Below are 18,698 nucleotides of genomic sequence, written 5' to 3'. Positions count from 1 at the left end.
TCTATAAAGATACTAATTTGGAAATTGTGATCTTTTTATGAAATATGGTTTATGTTATGAAGTTGTTAGTATGAAATTGCAGCATTGTTAACTGAGTCTGCCTTCACCGCATATTAACCAAGAAAACTGGAGAATTACTCAGCTGAATATTCTGGGTGAATGGAAATTTGGGTGAAGTGATATGAAAGGAATGAACTGTTCTGACTTCTCATTCTGTGGAAACCCACAGAAACTGTGGGAATGGTGGAGCTGTTACTGCAATCAGACATTTTACACACGGCCACTCCTCGCATACACAATGGCTGTTGTGATGGAGTGTTGTAGCAGTTCAGTGCTGTTGGCTCAGGGGAAATTTCTAGGTGTGATTTGGGTCCCACCTTATCTTTTTGAATTACTGGCTGCAAAGAATGAACAAACATACTTTCCGTGGCCTACTGAACTGCTACGGTGACCAGCAAGGGACTTGCAATTATTCAAGTGCCCTGTGGCACTTGCTTTTTATATAGAGCAGATATAGTTTCTGATAGCATCTGCACATCATATAAAGTAGAATCCGTAGCGACAGTCTGTGGCAGATTATTGGGTATTATGTCTAAAAAAATTATGCGCCGTGCTGGTAGATGAGCGTTTTGCCTGTAAATTTCACACCCTGAGAGCTGTGCGGTTTAATATTTTATTACGCTGTTAGTTTAAATACCCTGAGCATACAGCATCAGGAAAATAAACTAAAAATCTATTATTGTTTCTCACTTCTGAGCTCTGACTTGTCAAAGTGCTGCAAGCTGAATTGTTATATCTAGTTAACACATGCTCCAATTTCTGTTGTAATTAACACTTTCTGCTTGCATATTTTTCCTACCATTTAAGTAGTAACTGCATTGAAAATGAGTTTTCACAGTCACGAAGTTTGCACTCTGCGAATGATAGGGTCCAAATAGTAAATAACAATTACAGTCAACATGTTTTTTTCCTCAAGAGCTTTTAATGAAGGGGAGAGAAAGCAGGATAGAAAACAGTAGTTATTAATAAGGAACAATATACATAAGCAACATTATTTTTAAGAAGGTGTATCTTGCACGAGTTACTTTGACATTACTGTTGTTCTGTACCATTGCAACCTGCAGAGTTCCTGGTCCCTTTGGCATTTCTTAGAGGTTCACTGCCTGATGTGGTAGAGATGTGACTTCTTCATGTGTGAAAACCACTATATATAAGATAAAATATACTTGAAAGCATATATTTAGATAGCATGTTCTGTATCAGCGATGTAACAGCATATACAAGAATTTGAATATTAAATGTATTGAAAGGGACACGGGCTGTTTTAACTTCAGAAAAAATCTGCTTCATTGGAAAGTGAGGAAGCCTGTGAAATCGTGTCTTAGAAGATCATGATGCCTTAGACTAAGTGGTTAATTGGGTAAGCAAGCTTCTTTGCAATAAAATTGGTGAGGTGGTGTGTTCTAAAGAGTATTTATTGGATTTTGATACAGTTCACAGTGCATTAATGGATTATTTTTTGCAAAAATGTTTTGAAACAACTTACACAAAATATAACTTCTGTTTTATGGCTTACAAATGAGCCAGTTAGCTTGTTAGTAGCCAAATTGCAGTGTGTTACATCTGAAACTTTGTTTTCAGCTTTTTCTTCCTATTTTTGATCATGACATAAGACATTCTTTCTTAAGAATCAGATACTCTGAAAGGTCTGTTGTTCCTCCTTCTTCCTACATTTTTTGTTGAGGAGAAGGGAAGGAGGGAAAGGGGATAGAGTTGTCTACTTTGAAGAAATACTTACACTAGCTTTTTTTTTTTCTTTTTTTTTGTTTTTTTTTAAACTGTGTAGTATATATGGTGAAGGTACATCAAGCATTTACTCTTGGGAAAAAAGATGGTCCAAGTTACATAAGGTCAGATAAATCTTTTTCATTTGGGAAGGAAGGATACTTAATTAAAAAAAAAAAATCCAAACAGCACCCTAAACCAGAAAACCAGCTCCTTACTTAGCGTTCCAGTGAGGTCCCTGCCTTTATGGTAAAGTTTGTGTTTAAGGATCCTGCTTTCAGGTTTTCCTCCCCAGCATCAGATTCTTTTTGTGGGATAGATAACCGTTCCCGATTCATTCTTATTATTCATGCTCTTTTGTCTATGGAACCCTATCTTATCTCTTGTTTGTTATAGAAATGTTATATACTTAGTTAAGTTTGGCAGATTGCTTTAAAATTTTCTTTTAATAAAGTCATGGAATAGCTTCTTACTGTGTAAGATTAATTGCTTATTATTCTCTCCTTAGCTGCTGCTGACTGAAGTGCATGTTTCTAATATTGGTGACATTGGTGAGGGTCATCATTTGCGTTGTCATGATTGCAGAAAGCTTTATCACTTTGCATTTCTGTATTTTAACGTTTGCTTCATTCTTTGACTTAGGTCTGGAATTGTACTGATGTTTCTGTTTAGTGGTCCTGCTTCCCAAATGAGAGGTTTTAGATGTCTCCAAGAATCAGAGCTGATATCCTTCCCTGTTATCATAATTTATCATTATGTAATTACCTATTCAGAGCTAAACATCGTGCATAAAATACATGGTTGTTGCTGAGAAATTGTCTTAGTTCTTTTATGTGCACTTATTTGCTGTGTAACAAGGGAAAAATGCCTAACCTTTTTGAGAAAGTAAAGAGAATATTAATCTTTCTTAAAATTATTTAATAACTGCAGGTGTAAAATGCCTTCTAGAAATTTAAAAATAATTTCTCTCGTAGTGTTAATAGAAGACTAAGAGCTAAAACCTGTTACTCTCCCACTCTTGGAGTCAGTTCCCCATGACAGGCATCTGCCTGCCCCCATTTACTGTGTGAGCATTCGTGGACTTGGTCGGCCTCATGCCTAGGACTACACTGCACGCCTGTTTGAATTTGTTTTCCCAGATGGTACAGTGCTTCACTGCTGATGTGCCACTAAGACAACCTTGTCTTTTTTTTTCCTCTTTATTCTGGAAAAAAAGAGGTCAAAGATGACTGAGCTTGGTTTTTGACTGGTGAAGAGCAGGACAGCAGTGTAGGATGCTGACTTCATTCATGAAGAGTTAATAATTTTGTATTTGATTCTGGACCAGGATCTAAATAATCCTTTTAAAAATAAATTTTTCTGGAGAGCTTTCTTTGCATGAAGGATTGCTCTCTCACTGGAACGTGAAAGTGTAATGATAGCCTAGGGTGAATGTACAAGCCGTTCTTGTAACACAGAAAGCTGTTGTCTTGGTTAATTTTAAAACCACAAAGAAACCCTGTTTTGAACCAGGTTGTTTAGAAACAGCTGCAATGGAGCTCAAAGACTGAATACTTCAAAGGCTATCCAGATTGTTTTGTGGTAAAACATGTTGGGTTTTTTGGGAAAAGATTTTATATTAAAAAGCTTCTCTAACTGTAGAAGCAACATATTAACTGTGTTATTCTAGAGTCTTTGGTGTGCAAAACATTTAATTTTTCATTACTGTTGTTGCCGTTCACATATTCCATTATTTAAAGAGGTTATTGAAAAATTGATGGTATGTTGGTACCAGAGAGACATTCTGTAGGCTGCAGTGTTGATTTATGGCACATGGAACACAGTTCAGTGCTTCAGTTTCCTGCTGGTGAGCGGCACTTTGTCATTGTCCCTGAAGAAAAACCATACCAGTGAAATCCCCTGTGTTTCCCCCAGGTTGAGTGATGCATACTTTTTCTTCGAAAATGATTATGAATTATTCACCTTTTATTGTGCTGGAGTGTGCACATGGTGATCAGAATCTTGTTCATAATACAGAGTTTTTCACCATGTTCAGGGTTTAGTTTAATTATGTAGTTGTGTTGCACGGTAGCTTTTATCTATTTTTTTTTTTCCTCCTCCCTCCCCCCCTCCTCCCCCAGTGTGTCTGCCAAGACTGTGTGGGCTAGCACAGATTTTACCCCGCATTTCCTAGCACAGGTAGGTATCTCAACACATGAGTCTTGGTCCTAAATGTTTGTTTTTCTTTCATGTTTGTTTAAAATTTTCCATGAGAAAGTAAGTACAGCACTTCTAAACATAAAGTGAGACTTTTTCCACGCAAGATCTTGAAAATCAGACATTTATATGGTTTTAAAGTTTTATTCTTCAAGCTGATTTTCTGTTGGGAAGAAATAATAAGAGAGATCTAAGTGAAAAATCTCTTGAAATAGCACGTGTAGTAGTGATACAGATTTCCAATTGAGGGCAACTTTCTCCTGGGAGATGTGTTGAGGGAAGACTCCATGATATAGACCACCTGTTAGGAAAATTAAAAGGCTGTATGATCTTTCTTCATAACCCTGGAAGAAATGTAAAACATCAGAATGAATGTGTGACTTGGGATGAGGTCCCTTCACAGCTTCCTGGATTCCATCTCTGGACTGTTGAAGGCTTTCCAATGAAATGTAACTTTTCTTATAGAAGATAATAACCTGCTGAGCATTGATCAACTTCAGCAATTTTGTTTTAATTTTGGAATCATGACTATCTGTGCAAGCTTAAGTTTTTAAAATCACTTTCCTTTTAACTACTTTTGCTTTAAATATATGCGTTCTTATTTTATGCACTTGATTTGATTTTTGCTGTCACAGATGGTAAGGGTTAGCAGTTAAATACACATTAGAAAATCTTCCTCATCAGCTGAAAAGGAGAGGTTCTGAAAAAAAGTGAGGAATGTGTGTTTTCCTCTGGGAGTTGTACTTAGATGAGCATACGTTCTGGTCTCATTCCTTCACAGTGTCTACTTTTATTTCAGGATTTTTCTAAGGTCTTTCCGCATTAAAATTCCTCTCTGTGTTGCCTAGTGTTCATGTTCCTTAAAACAAAGAAATCAAAGTCTGAACATACTCTGTTCCCTGTATTCTTTAATTATTGGTTTTACAGTAGAATGCTTTCTTTTTCCTGACGGCAGAAAAAATGTTTCTTTTTTTTTAAATTTTATTTTCTGTTTTGGAATTATGGAGCATTTCATTACAGAGGCTCTGTAACACTTTGGGAAAGGAAATCGGGCAGAAAATTGATCTGGAGTTAGTACTCTGTAAACCAAATCTGGTTCAAAAGAACACTTCTTTGCAGCGCTGGTGGTAGCCCCATGATGATAATAAATAGTTGGGGAAATGTGCAGTAGAAAGGAGGCGTAGCCTCTCCTCGATAAGAATAGCATCTTTCTGTGGCTTGTTTCCATTAAAATGCTGCATTAAATCAGTTTCTTTTTGGAACATAAAGAAAATATTACCTGTGCATATGTATTTATATGGGCATTTGGTATTTTTTTCCAGTTTCCCATTAACAGTGGGAAATTAACATTCTATTTTGAAAGTAGATTTTACTTCACAAATGAAGTATTTTGGGCACGGATATTTTCATGTTCTCTTTAAATGAAATTGTTATAATTAGAAATGGAGAAAATGGAATTTGAAGCTTAAAATACTTTTTTTTTGTGAATAGATATGTTAGTATTTTGTATCAGCTTAGTCATTCAGAAGAATGAATTTTAAAACCTCCTTATATTATGTTAGATACCTCCAATAAACATGAAGAGGTTTCTGTGAACCAGTCTATTGCTTAACCTTTCATGAAAATCTAATTGAGTGCAAACAACTGCTTAAATAATTCAATGGACTAAGTTATTCTTGGCTGGTATAGTCCCAGCCTAGCGCAGTGCAAATGTCTGGGTGTCAAGCAAAATTGAGGGTTTTTTTTCTTTTTTTTTGGTGAGGAAGGTGATTAAGAATAAAATCACAATTGAAAAAGCATACAGGTTGATTAAGAAGGAAAAAAGGAAAAAATATGAAATGTAAATTAGCTCTGCCAATTTGGTAAATGACTTGTAGCTAAAAGGTGCATATTCTTTCAGTCCTTTTGAAAGCACGTAATATGTTTCATTGCTTTTTTCATACATGTGACATTTTATTCTTTATTGAGGGTCATTGTCCTTTTTATAGTACTATTTTTAATAGTTCTAGTGCTATTTCCAAATTTATTTTAAAGATTTGGATAATGGACATTAGATTTTATTGGTTAGTTGGCCCAAATATTTTCCCTCCTGTTTTTGGAAGGAAACTCAGCTTTTTCCTTTCACCTAAATCCTTCCAGGCAGTTATCTCTTGTCCCTTCAATCTTTTATTCCCATTTAATTACTCTGTTTACTTTCTTCCTTCTGCTGTTTCCTCTGAGTTCACTTTTAACCGCAAAGGACTTTTTTTGTTGGGTTTTGTTTGTTTGTTATTTGTTTGTTTTTAAACTAAAGGTGGAAATGGAATTAGTTACTGATCCCATGCCACCACATTGGCTTTATTAACTGCTGTTTCCCCCAAATTGAAGAGTTCCAATAGTCCTGGAAGTCAGTTACCTATAGGATTCCAGGTCATTTGGTACAGAGGCTTGGCAACCCTTTTAGTTCAGAGAACTGTCGAATAACTTTTGCTAATTCTGTACTTTTCCAAAACATCTTAGTTCTTGAAGAAGTTCGTTTAATATGAGCCTGTAATAACAGTATGTAAGTGATGTGGAAAAAGAGGGTGGAGTCTGGCCAGATACATTCTTTAGGGTTACTTTGAAATAACATGAATTTAAGGCAGCTAGTGTTTAAGTGACGTACTAAATGCATTTATTTAATGACTGAATATATTTTGGGATTATCACTAATATAGAGACAGTTTCATTCTTTCATAATAGAAGTAGAACATTCAACCAGGTAATTAACCATCAGGCTGAACAGACTAGAGCTTTGAGACCAGTGGGAGAGTGCTTTGAACAAAAAGTTACAGCTGTAGCTAACCAGCTGACTCAGCAAACTGCATCATCCTGGAAGCTTATTAAAGGTAATGCAATACCTATGGAATTAGATACATTATAAAAACATCTGTGCCTTGAGATCATCAGAGGATTACTTTAGTGGAAAATATGATGTCCTCCATCCTGATAGCTTAAATTTGCAGAAGGATCTGTCAGAGCGTATAGATTTTTTTGATTTTTACTGAAAGGAAGAGAGGAGGCAGCTGATGCAGATGCAGGTTGAGTTGTCCTGTGATATATAAAGCGACCTGTACTTTTTTTTTTTTCAGACAGTCCAAATGGTGGGAAACATTTTGTAGTAAGACAAGAAAACTGCATTTCTTCTTGACATTCTCTCTGAATGTAAGGGTTTTCAGTAGATGCAGAGGTAAAAAAAGCCTCTCGTTTGTCTGGTTTTGACACCTGTTATATTTCTGTCAAGATACAAGCACTGCATTGAAGCAAAAACTTTTGATAAAACTCAGTGTATAAATTTGGTATCTGCACTCCTCTGCCTCCTCCACTCCACTGCCTCCTCCTGTTGCTTAGATAAGATAAAAGCACTCACTGAAGGACAGAGTTACTCAATGTCTTGAAGCAAAACAGACTTTATGAGACCAGTGGAAGAAGAGGAGAGGAAAGATACAGAAATTGATGTCTTCTGTTACTGAAGAAGATATAAATTAATTTACATCTAGTATAAAATTTAAATAAAAACTTATAATTAAAAAATTTTGCTAAGAGCAAAAGTTATTTAATACTATTAGGTTTTATTGTTAGATGTTTGGAGTACTGTCTCTAAGTTATTTAGCTTTTTTTGGTTACTGAATCACAGTATCCACCAGTTGCAGATTTGCATCTCCCATGGTCTATTTTATGATGTATTTGTTCTCTTTTATAATGTGTTATTGAAATTGTTACTGAAATGCTGGTAAGGCATTAAGTGTTGCATACTTTGGAAAGGTATAAGACCTTATTAGTGTATGTTTAAAATATGCAGGGATACCTGTTTCATTTTCATAAGTTTGACTCAGATGAGAGTGGAAGAAGCACTAGTTTTAAAATTAGACCACCATGTGTTGGAAAAAGTTTTATTGTTTTATTTAAATGAGTAGGTTTTAGTTTTGTTCCCTCATCCTAGCTAGATTTCTAGGCAGTTAGAATCGCCTTTGGATACATTTTCCTACTTTGTGGTTGATTCTGCGTACACGGGGAATTTATGGCCTTTTTCACAATGTAAGATTGTGAAGGGACTAGAAGAGCACAATTCAATTCGACAGGTTCTGTTGTCTCTCTCTGAATCCAATTATGGTTGCTGAAACAGTTGTTCATCCTGTAGGTGGAGAGAGGCTCAGCTGGATGCGGGTACATACATCTGCAGCTTCTTAAAATGTTTTTGGTATTGCAAAGTTAAAAGAGAATAAATCTGTAAGACAGTTCCAAAGTTACATAGGAAAAGAAACTGTTTAATGAGATAATCTGTAATTTCCCTAGTCTGTGTACTAGGAAAATAACGTGATGTATTTCAGTTTTGTAGATATAAAAGTATATTCTTCTCCATCTGCTAGAGCTTTGGGGGATCCCTTTATTCCATGTTTAAAGTCCCTAATCTACATGTCTGTAGTGTTCTAGTTTAGTCTAGATTCCCTTTGGAAATACTTCCTATAATCAGTTGTAGGTATTCAGCAGGGAATGGCCCAGGCCAGTCTTTTCCATTTGGTGTTTCTCGAGACACTTCAGGTTTTACAAACCATAGCTGGAAATGATCTTAAGATGCATATGTCTATATTACATCTTAAAAAAACAAAACATACTACCATGTAACATAACCTTGAAATTAAAGGGAAAATGTTTGTATTACAATGTTTTAGCTGCTTCTAAAACTGACATCACCTCTTCCTCACTCCATTTCATGTAAATGTAGAATTTTGGTGTCTGTATGTAGAATGTCTCTAATGGGCGGATACTTAAAAGATGATGTAAGAGTACATCATTATAGCAGCACTGTATGTCTGTGTGTCACTCTTACAGGTTGTTGGATTGGATGATAACCCTGTTTTCTGCAAGTGACTGCCCTTTTAGTCCCAAGTGTGGCATAGCCCTCCTAGTTCCACCAAAACAGAGTCTAGTGGAGTAAGTCCTATTGCTCAGCCTCTGGGTTGGCCATAGATGTCTGTTTTCCATTTCTGAAGTTTTGTGCTGACTGCGTATAGAACTTCTATTTGACCCTTCAAACACGTTTCCAGCCCACTGGAGACACACTTTGATTTGAAGCAGTGCTTATTCAAAAAGAAAATTCTGGTAGCAAACACATGAAGAGCTCTGCATAGGAAAAGGCTTTTAGATCAATGTTAGTCCCTTGGGAATCTCTGACTTTTTGCACTAACAGTGGTGCCAATACTGTGATTTTTATTAAGAAAAACCTAATGGCTGTTTCCTTTCTCCCCCCAGCTACCCTTCATGTCTGAATAACAATGAAAAATGGAACTTCATATAATTAAAAAAAAAATTACATAGAAACAAGATGAAAAAATACCGAAGTTTGGAGAAGTGGGTTTTTTAGTATATAATGGCAGACTTTTAAGAGGGTTACAGGATATTTGTGTAAATTTTGTGCACTTTGAAATACCTTTTGTTCAGTCATCATTATATAAATGTCTGGGTAACAAGACATCATATAGTTTTAAAGGTGCACAAGAATATACAATGCAATTGTAACTAATAGTTATTATTAAATAGTTAGTAGTTGTTAAACCAGCCAATAAAGCCAGAGTTATTTTACTCTGCTGTCAAGTGCTGCTTAAGTCATTATCTGTACTGCTCTTGAACTTCCTTTCATGTTTTTAAGTGTTCCATTGCTTCCCCAAGCACTTTTTGATTGAGGGATTATTTCTGTGATGCCTTTTTACTCTGCTGGCAAGGTGCAATCCATTCATTATGTGTATCAATGCTAAAATATTTAAGGAATATTCTATGTAAAGAAATTTAGTAGCAGGTGCTTGTAGTTGGACAAGAGCTAGGGAACTGTAAACAGAATAAGTAACTTATTATGTTAGTGTTTTCTGTTAGACTCTCTCTCATCTCAGGTAATAGCTACTTCAAAAATCACTGTTGGGAAGTAATGAATACTACAGAAAAAGTGCATCCCCAGCAACTTGGTTGCTGCAAGTTAACTTTTTAACTTTGTTAAGATGCTGGAAATTACAATGAACTTGCCTTAGGGTAAAATACATTAAACAAATCTTTGGTCTTGCTTCATGACATGGGAAACCCCTAATGCAACTTTTGGCACTGTATAAAACGAAGCAGCAAATGGAAAGGGGCAAAGCTTTTCCTTCACGGACACAGGATTGAGAGGATTTTGCCTGTGAGTGCAACGTAATGGCAAGAGATGTTGAGAAAACAGTTTCCCCCATTCCCAAACTTCAAGAGTGCTTCACAAGCTGCCTAAAAAGGGGGATGCTGACAAAGACGAATGGTAAATCTAAATACAGAGCTCATAGTTTCTCTGGATCATAGCTTACAGGTGTCTTTAAATCGCAGAAAGGAAAAAAAGGGAAAAGCTATCAAAGTAAACATCCTTCAGTGCATGGGAAGATGACAGGTTCTTTCTAACAAGATTTTCTGCTCTCCTGGAGGAAGACCATTTGTTAATAAACCATTTGAGAATCCATTTTTAGGGGATTTAATAAAATATACACAGACTGCCTTCCACTGCAGAAACTATTATTCCCTTGGGTAGAAAAAGTGACTGACTGTGGGCATTAATGGTTGCTTCCTGTGATTCCTGGCATTATATCTTGCTCCCATTTGCACTTTTTCAACCCGAAGTGAAATAATTTTTTATGAGAAACCTGCACTTGATTCCTAGGTCTTATGAGGCATGTGTGTGTTCTATATTTTATTTATTTGTTTTCAGTCATGTCCATAATTCTCGTCGTTTTAGTGTCTGTCTATAGCATGGGTATTGTGTGTGTTTGTGCATACTTTCCTGTGTACAAGAAAGTTTCCATATCTAGCAAACTCCATTAAATGGAAGAGGTAACAGCCTATGTGTAATTAAATGAGTTGTTCCTTTCTTGCCAAAGATTTTCATGAATAATTCACACATTTCCATCAAAAATTGTAGATTTTCTATTGTGATGGTTGCTGTCAATTAAAAAAGAAACCCGAACCTATTATGGTCTTACCTGTAACCCACAAAAGAGAAAAGATGTTTTCTTAAGAATTTGGAGGAAGGTTTTCTACTGCCATCTTTCCAACTATGAATATAAGTTATACTTCTTTCAAATATGAGGGAAATACAGTGGAATTGAGGGATTAAGTAATCGCCCTTTCTGAGACTATCAACAGACTTGCTTTCTCTTAAATTAAGAAACAATTTTTCTGCTGAGAACACTTCATAAGGGTGTGTTTGTGAAAAATACCAGTTGATTTCAGTAGCTGAGATGATAGGAGGAGGAAAAAGTCAGGGGCAATTGACCTTTAGTTTTATGTATGTAAATGTCAAATTCAGTTATACCCAAATATATCCAGTCTATATTTTCTTACTGGCCTCCTTTTGTCATGCATGGTAAGCAGCAGGCAGTGCTAGAAGTGAATTTAGCATAGATTGCTAAGTGAATGCCCAGGCAGACATTAGTTTCACAGAAGGAAGAATGAAATCTGGAAAGCTAATAATATTACAGTCACTGGCAGCTCTAACAGATCCCAAATGGATGTACTTAGAGGCATAATTTGTTTGATTCTTTTCTTTACCAGAATTATCTCCATATCATATCCAAGAACTGAAGGCATAGTGGCAGGCTGTGGATGGCAAGATGGACAGTCATTGCTCGATCATAGTATTACGACCTTTTATATAAAAAGAGATTACAGGCAGGATGCTGCCAGGAAATGACAGAGCTGCTAGAGAAGGGGACAGACAGTAGGACAAACACATTTAAAAGACATGATTTATTCTACAGTAACATCTGTATGTGAAGGAAACTCTTCCTACTATTCATCACTTGGCCTTTCTGTGCTTGCTTGAGAATGGTGGAGTAGTAAGCAAGTGTAATTCCCTGAATAGAGGCTTGAACAAAGCTAGTGAAAATTCAAGAATAACAGTATTTGTCCCCTCTGAACCACATGTACCTCAAAAGGAACCAATCTAAATACTTAATGTCAGCAAATAAGTTCAGATCTTTAATATTGAGAACATGGAATATACGCAAGGGTTCATGTAAGTAGTTTCCTATAAATTTGCAAGTGTTCTCCCTGTAAACTCAAACGTGACAACAATTAGTTACCATTAGTTCTGCTTCACAATAACACTTAAACTGTATATTTGGACATGGGACAGATTAATTTTGTAACAATCTAACCATTCAAGATCCTGAGATCTTGGCTGGAGCACTTCAGAAAGGCAAGTGGGTTGGAGTTAATGGATGCTGTGGCTTTTTGAGCAATGAACTGGGGCAAGTGCAGGTTCCAGATGGAGCAGTTTATATAGCCTGAAGCAAAATGCTGAGAAAGTCTTCAGTGAGTGGAGCTGAGGGAAGTACAGACAAATTAAGAGCATAACCCTTATTATAGAATCTATGAATTTAAAATCTCTGTACATATGAAGCTCAGTAATGCTACTGCACAATAGTTAGTGACACACTAATGATCACTGAACAGTAAAAGGAGTGAAATAAAGTACTTTTGTCCATTGAATCGGATCTACTCAGTTCATTCTAAAACGTGTTGGTTGCCTTGCTCTTGTCTTGAGGGCAGTGCTGTGCACCATCGGACAAACATGTCAGGTGAAGGAGTGATTTTTTTTTGCTCCCTGTCTTGATAAAATTCAGTCTAGAAATTGATGAGAAAAGGGTATGCGATGACTGCTAGCTGCAAAATGACCCCCACCCATCTGACTTCAGGTTCTGGGGTAATTTTAGACTTTGCTTTTTGTAATGCAATTTGTATTTTCATTACATTCATACTAAATGTGGAACAAGGTTATTTGCTTGCAAGATTTGAACAGGTACTGATTTGGAGTAAAATGTGCACAGTTCAGAATCTGGTAGATATAACAAAGCTGACAGGCCCTTCGAGAAGCAGAAGAGGCTGTTGATAAATCCTACATCAATACCTCCTCCCCCAACTTATCTATGTAAATTTTAAAATATTGAAATATTGTGGAAATTTAAGATATAAAGGCTTGTTTTGAATTTATTTAGAATTTGCTTCCAGTGTTACTTGTGGATCTCTTACTTGATAATCAGAAAATCAGGTAATTTCCATTATTCTTTGCACAACATTCCTCTTGCTTTGAGGAATACCAGAAGATGCTCTTTAGTGACCACTCTCATAGATTTAGAGAGTTTTGCTTTGATAACTCAAAAATCTGCACTGTTTCTAATTAGCAAAATTAGTGGCCATCATGTTTACAAAGTGTTGCATAGCTGTGGAACAATGTATGGTAGGGAAACTTGTATTCATAAATACAAAAAATGAATAATAAAATAAGTGTCTTTCTGTGCTTTATTTGAACAGTTCAAGTGATTGACCTTTCATTACATCTCTTCTGGATTTTTCTGTTTGTTTTCAGCTGTTGGACAAATTAAAGGATCGCTGGATGCACACTGGTTTATGGAGAAACCTGGAGCTGGTTAAGACAGTCATTGCAGAGCCTCAAGGAGGGGCAAAGAGTGACTTTGATGAACTGCTGAAAATATACTATGATGCAATAAAATGTAAAGGAGAAAAAGGTACGTTCTTAAGACGTATGAAATAGTTGATACAGACCCTTCAAGTTTAAAAAAAAAAAAGGGGGGGATTCTTAAAATGCTTAACAACTAGAATAAGGTGTAGATAAGCAGTTAAATTAACCTCAGCTTAATAAGTTATTTTGATAAATGAAGAAGATTAACTGCTATTTGTATTGTTGCATAAGCATATAGGGAAGTACAGGATGATGCTTAATCCTAATAGTGATAATCAAAAGGCAGTGAGTTGTGTAAGGATGTGCAATTACATGCCCAGCAGGGCACAGAGTGGCTTCTCAAAGAGTCAAACTTATAGTACATTGCATAACTGTGATTTACCGTCTTATATTACAGCCACTGTAGGTTTTCTTCTCAAAATACTTAAATATTAGTATAGAGAAAAAAGAATGATAGTATGTCAAAAAATAAATAGCATGATTTTTGGAGTGCAAAATTTAAGATTTAAAATTTTATAGTAGATACGTATCATTCTTGCATAATTAAGTACCACTGTATTATATGGTGCAAAATTATTTGCTAGTTGATACTCAAAATCACAATATTATTGATCAAAATGGAGTTAATTTCATCCCTCTAACAAAGTAGTTTTATATCCACTCCCATTTTCCAGACTGATACACAGTGCATTACGCTATATTATGTTTAGCTTTTTAAAAGATGTTAGTGAAGCTTTCTTCTGATATTCAGTTTATCAGTGGGAATGATTTGTATATTCCTCTCTGGCTTGTTCAAGGTGGAGCACTCCTTATAGCTGTATGCAGAGGAAAAGTTAGTGAAGGCTTGGATTTCTGTGATGAGAATGCCCGTGCAGTTATAACCATAGGTATTCCATTTCCAAATGTGAAAGACCTTCAGGTAGGATATCAATTGAGAGAGTTGTACTTTATTTTTATGTCGTGTTTAAAACACCAAATATGCACAAATATTTTTTCTACATGTTTACCCTTGGACTCCCCTCAATCCCATTTGAATTCTTTGAGTTACCTTCTACACAGGTAAGAGGAGGAACAGTGTAGAATGTCTTGTGGGCTCATTTATGTCATTTTAAATAACTGTGTATCATGCTAAATGTATTGTAAATTTTTCTCTGACATTGCTAGTGAAGGCTATTGCATTGTTAAAATGGTCATTAACTTCATACTCCGCCAAGCAAGAGTACATGTTTCCATCTTCACTTGCCTGTTTTCATATACCAAAACTTGCCATTTGTATAGAAATGAAGTTACTTCCTGACTTACTGTGGTGGGGCGTTTGGTTGTGAAGGTCTAGGATAAATGCTAGGAAAATACTATTTTAAATAAGGCATTCAGATTGATCAAAAGATTATTTCAGAAAATAGGTGGAAAGATAAAGATAAGTTAGAGTGTAAAATAGTAATATAATGAAGGAATGTATTTCACACACTAGATCATTGACTGCAATATGTCACCTTTCTAATCCCTATTGCCTTCTTTAGTGTAACCGTCTGTATGACACTTCCCACTTAAACTGAGAGTAGAATTGTAAACCTCCTCCAAGCTAATGCTGCTTTATTAGCTTGAAATTTTGAGGTATGAAATTATGACATAACATAACCTCTTCCTGGATACTGAGGACGTTACTTTTTTGATAATTAAAATTTCATCTAACTTTAGGCAAAAATTTCTAAGTGCCTTCTAAAGATAGTATTCTGAACTACCTCCAATTAAAGAAACTTGAGACAAAGTAGCATCCTGTTGCTTGCACTGCTGTGTAATTACCCACATCAATACTTCCTTCCTTTTGACTTCAACAGGACTTGTCTTATGGATAGATGATGTTCCGTTAGAATGGCACTTCATAGATGAAGCCAGGCATTCATAAAGGAAAATAAAGCCAATGAATATGGAAAAATGTTTTTCTAGACTTTCTACTTACTGAAAAAGAACATCTATTATTGACTAGTTTGTAAGACCACTTATTTTTTAGTGGTCTTTGCATGGCACTTAAGTAGTCACCCAGTTGCTGGCATGCTTCTTCCCAGTGATAATAGCCACCGTCACTGCTTTATCTTACGTGTACCTTTTAGAGCTTTTTGGGACTACTTTGTGAAGCTAAGAAACAAAATGAAGTATCACAGAATAAATAAATACCAGGAACAGCTGGATTCTGGTTATTAGTAATGCCAAATAAAACAAGAAAATCATTAGGTTTGCACTTGAAAGCCCAAACTGACTCAGCTTTGGTTTGAGATGTGTTCTGAGCTTAAGTGAACAACCAAAGACTTCTTTGTTGTCTACAGTGTGTGCCTAATTACAACCTTGGTGGAAAAACCCCACATCCTATAAGGACTAGTAAGGTTATATTAGTGGTGGCTGCCTAGTGCAATATTCTTTCAATGTTTGCATAACTTTCTTGAAGCATTGATTCAGCCATAACATTTTTTTGTCTTACTGAAACATAATACACTGTACTTTAGTATAAAAACATTTACATTCAAAGAATATTTAGCACCCTTTCTAGAGTTAGAAATGCTTTGTTTTAGAAGCATACACTGAAATGATATTTTGGAAATACTTGGTCTATAGTATGGCTGGAACTTTTACAATTTGCTCCAAATGATTTCCAGAAAGTCAATATTTTTGTGTCCTAAATGACACAAAATTAAATTGAAAAGAATATGTCAAGGGTAAATTATGTTCACAATGGATTATGTTCCTTAAGATTAAAATAGTGCATTTGATTTTACTTTAAGTTCAACCAAATATGTAATGTAATAGAATCACAGGCAGTACATCCCATTACTGATAACTGAATTCCAAAAACTTAGTGTTGTGCTGAACTATTTTTTTTAATTAGACTGAAGAAAACCTCTAAATTTTTAAGTAGGGGTAGAAACACTAGCTGCCAAATTGCAAGCAGCTAAATGTTTGAGTATGTATATTTAGATATGGTAATGCACAAAGCACTGCAGTGATCAATTCTAGATGAGAGAAGGGCATGCACCAGTCTCTTAGCATCAGATTTGAGGATCTGTCTGGTGCATGGCAATGCTCCTAGAATAATGCTAGGGGGAATCGTTTTTATTGTAAATGTGTCTTTTGCTCAAGATTCAAAGTGATATCCAGCTAGCGGTACTTCCCTTTAAATAGAACAATGTTTTGTTTAGTCCAGGGCTTTAGGTTTAGCAGATACCCCAAAGAGTTCTGGATTAATGCACATTTCTTTTAGCTGTTGAGCTCAGATTGTCAACTGGGTGAAAAAGGATAGCGTGAAGGATAGTCACGCTGTTCGCTAAAGAAGATTAATCAGTGGCTTTGTAGAAATGTATGCATAGATACAAAAGAAATTTGGAAGATTAAGCATCTTTTTCAGCAGCATGTCAGCTCAGGAAAGGAATTGGAATTATATTTTTGAGGAAAACTGGCTGTTTATAGTGAAGATTGGCATGTAAAATTAAAGAAAAAGGGAGGGGGAACACATGACATGATACCAGTTTTCACTTGACTCTGTTCTTTTTGTATATTTCTGGGAGAGCTGATCCAATAGTATTGCTTCCCAGAATGAAATGAAACAAATGTAATACAAAAGGGCACAGAAAAGCAAGTGCTACATTTTTAAAAATTTGTTAACTTTATATAAAACCACTGTGATATCCTATTTTTAACAGTCTGTGCATATTAACAAATGCAAATTGTTGTTTGTTACTTTAGTCTCCCTAGGCCAACAGACCTTACCAGAACTTTAGAAAGGAGAGCAAAGTTTTATTCCTGTACACTTTATTATAATTATTCTAAATGCTTTGAAGTTGTCTTCAGTTAGTAAAACTTCATAGAACTGAAGGAGTGTTACTTTGTCAATAAGGAAAAAAAAGGTGCATGAAACTTGTAGGGTTTGGAAGGGATGCTATAAACCATGCTCTCATGTAGCAGATAGTTACTAGTATTACCTGCAATGAAAAGACATTCTTTATTAATTATAGACAATTGATTGTCTATAGTTAAGCCTTGACCTGTTGTCCTAACAGTTGGAGTTTGGCTGGCTTTATTACTGTTTCATTAGCAGTTAGAATCCAAAAGTCACAAGCCCAATTGCCAGGGGGTTACTTGTGCCATCCTGCTTATGATGCAACTTCATCTTCTAACCATACTTTTATAATCAGATCTAAATCCTTTGAAACTGAGGTGGGAATAGAGTTGAGTTTTAAAGTGAAAGCTGCTGTTCAAATACTCCTTGCATTAAACAGTGGAAATAATTTATGATACAACTATCGGGAAGAATATGATTGCAGTATTTTATTCAAATACCTTTTCCTATTTTAAATGTTTCTCATTATTAACAGTTTTTTCTATTGGAATTCATTTTTTTCTCCTAGAAGAATCCAGATTTTTAAGCATTAGAGGACACTATCTTTTTTTTGTAGGATTTTAGGATACGTTAAGTTCCCAAATGAAACAGTTAAAGTTTATAGGATAATCAAGATATTTGCTTTTATGATACAGTTGGTTGGTGTTTCTTTAGATTTTGTAGACTAACCAGAAAATTGATTAAAACCTGGAAATTTTAAAACTTCCAGCTTTGAAGTTTTGGGAGGAGCTTGAATTTTGAGCAGACGGAAGAAAATTCAAAACACAATGACACAAGTCAAGTTAGACTTATATAGACATAAAACTGTGAACACAGGTACATCTGTTGCTTTTACATAGCAATAGGTGCTTAGTAGATACACGGAACGAAGAAACTGATAAGATGATTAATAATGACATCCCTTTAAAAATAGGAAATGCAAGTGATTAACAATTCCCTTGGAATATCCATGAACGATATACTTCTGGGATTGGTTTAAATCACTAAAAAATGCTCCACCTCTACATGAAAAATACACTTGCATGTCTGCTTTCTGGGTTAACGGAAGTCCTCTTAAGACTCAATTCCATAACCCCCTACTCCTGCACATAGCTTTTACTTGTGTGAGTAATCCCTTTAATACTTCTAGGACTGTGCACAGTCATAAGGGTTTGTAGAATTGTACCTTTGGAGACCAATATTTTACGTTGGCAGTTTGATGTTGGCTCATCTCCACTAATATTACTTGTCTGTGATCAACCTGCTTTCTAAATATATTTTATGATTTGTAACTTGATGCTAATACCAGTGAACTGTAATATTAGAGAACATAAATAA

General features: G+C 35.5%; 1 protein-coding gene across 7 annotated transcripts in view; it reads left to right on the top strand.

The window, feature by feature from the left end:
- The window catches only part of BRIP1 (BRCA1 interacting DNA helicase 1), a 68,592-nt gene that overhangs the window by 29,010 nt on the left and 20,884 nt on the right, over positions 1 to 18,698 (top strand). For all 7 annotated transcript variants that reach the window (XM_075168436.1, XM_075168438.1, XM_075168437.1 and 4 more), the window contains 2 exons: positions 13,379 to 13,538; positions 14,290 to 14,411. In XM_075168436.1, coding sequence (XP_075024537.1) covers positions 13,379 to 13,538; positions 14,290 to 14,411 — 282 coding nt within the window. The remainder of the gene's footprint in view (positions 1 to 13,378; positions 13,539 to 14,289; positions 14,412 to 18,698) is intronic.

The sequence above is a fragment of the Calonectris borealis genome, chromosome 19 (assembly GCF_964195595.1).
Source record: "Calonectris borealis chromosome 19, bCalBor7.hap1.2, whole genome shotgun sequence".
Taxonomy (NCBI): Eukaryota; Metazoa; Chordata; class Aves; order Procellariiformes; family Procellariidae; genus Calonectris; species Calonectris borealis.
The sequence above is the reverse complement of the archived record's forward strand: the minus strand, read 5'-3'. Positions and strand labels throughout refer to the sequence as shown.